At 53.6% G+C, this 1,566-nt stretch overlaps 1 protein-coding gene across 1 annotated transcript; it reads left to right on the forward strand.

Moving 5' to 3' along the window:
- Positions 1 to 149: 149 nt before the first annotated feature.
- Positions 150 to 1,526, forward strand: EMH_0096820 (uncharacterized protein; the record flags this gene model as incomplete). Its single annotated transcript, XM_038023255.1, has 2 exons — positions 150 to 312; positions 484 to 1,526. The coding sequence occupies 2 exons, from the start codon at positions 150 to 152 to the stop codon at positions 1,524 to 1,526; spliced, it is 1,206 nt and encodes a 401-aa protein (XP_037879109.1).
- Between the last annotated feature and the right edge of the window lie 40 nt (positions 1,527 to 1,566).

The following is a 1,566-nucleotide window of genomic DNA, read 5'->3' on the forward strand; positions in this document are numbered from 1 at the left end:
AGCAGTTGAGCGTGCCAGCGGCACGTCCTGGGGGGATACCCCAATCGTCAGGACGTTATAGCGTTGCATTGAAAGTATGTCTCATCTTGGCGCTTGCAGTTTGTGCGTCTCTTAGTGTGGGTAGCACGGCTTGGGGCAGGGATGGGAGGATGGCTGTCGGCAGGGCTGCATCCGGACGAGTACCAGATGACGAAGCCGCTCCCGCGTCAGATACTTTACACACCTGGGAGCGAAGAGTACAAAGCACGAAGGAGATTGAGGAGAGCCTTCAGAAGGCGCTTGTGGAATATATGCGAAGGCCAGAAGACCTTGGTAGGCCGCCGCCGGGAATAGGTAAGTGGGACCTGCAGCAGTAGGGAGGAGACACAGCGAGCTCCTCTGCAAGTGCATTTCCCGTTATTGCAACACTGCATCCAGTCGATTGAGCAATGGGAAATGATTCTAGTGATTCTGCTGTGGTTTTGCCTTATGCTGCAGCTTCAGGCACTATTCCTGGGAGCGACGATGTGGCGGCGTGTTTGACCCGTGCATTGGATGCTGTGCGCAGCGCCTCTGCCTCTACACAAAAAGAGATCGTCGAAAAATACCTCAAGAATGTGTTGGAAGCTTCCGAGAAAAACAGCCCCGCCCTGCTTCTGGAGGATATGGTCAAAAGAGTGCAGGCAGCGGCGCCCTCCGAGGAGGATACCAATCCGGAGAAGGAGGAAGCTCAAAGCGCGAGAAGTGCTCTTCTGGTGGCCGTGCTGGAGGGCTTTACAGCCAGGATCAAAGCTTTAGAGCATCTCAGGCTGGTGGAAGCAGCTGGATGTAACGAGCAAGCGAAGTTGGAGAAGCAAAAGCCCAAGGAGAGTGTAGGGCTCGCGCAGTTGCTGAGGAAGGTACAGGGGATCCCTGAAGAGGATGTTGAGGCAGCAGCGCAGCAGGTGGAATCGGTCGGCGCCTCCGTTCCAGCGTTGAAAGCGCAGCGGCTCATCAGCCATATCCATTTTTCAAGGGAAAAGCTTGCGGAGGACTTGAAGGTGGCTGCTGCGCTCTTATGCCCTCTAAACGACGCAAAAGATGAAACAGTGGAAGAGTTGTTCAGACCCCTTGACTCGCATGCTGTATCTCTCTTGCGGCAGCATACTACGTTGAAGGGCCGAGAAAATGCAATGCTTACGGCAGAATTAGAAAGCTACCGATTTGTCCGGGGTATGATGAAGTCCCTGGAGACCAAAGGGCAGGGCAAGGATTTCCTGAAAAAAGTCTTTGAATCCCTATCTGGAATTCATCGGCTCGGCAGGGTGCGCAGAGCCGGGGCAATCCAGCGCCCCGACTTTTGGGAGTTTCTCAGATATAACTGGACAGCAGAAGCCCACGAAAAGCTGTGCGAACTCATCGAAGAACACAGCCAAAGCTCTGAGAAACTGGAATTATCCAACCGGTCTTATCTGATAGCTAGCGCTAGGGAATGCCTTAGTCCCTCTGGCCCAAAAGTTGAGGAAGTGGACGTATTGCTGCTCCAAATGGCAATAGCTCTTCTTTGAGGTGTCGGAGACCTCCTATAGCACTTGCTGTGTGAAGTAG

Source organism: Eimeria mitis, genomic scaffold, assembly GCF_000499745.2.
Source record: "Eimeria mitis Houghton genomic scaffold, Emh_scaff9264, whole genome shotgun sequence".
Taxonomy (NCBI): Eukaryota; Apicomplexa; class Conoidasida; order Eucoccidiorida; family Eimeriidae; genus Eimeria; species Eimeria mitis.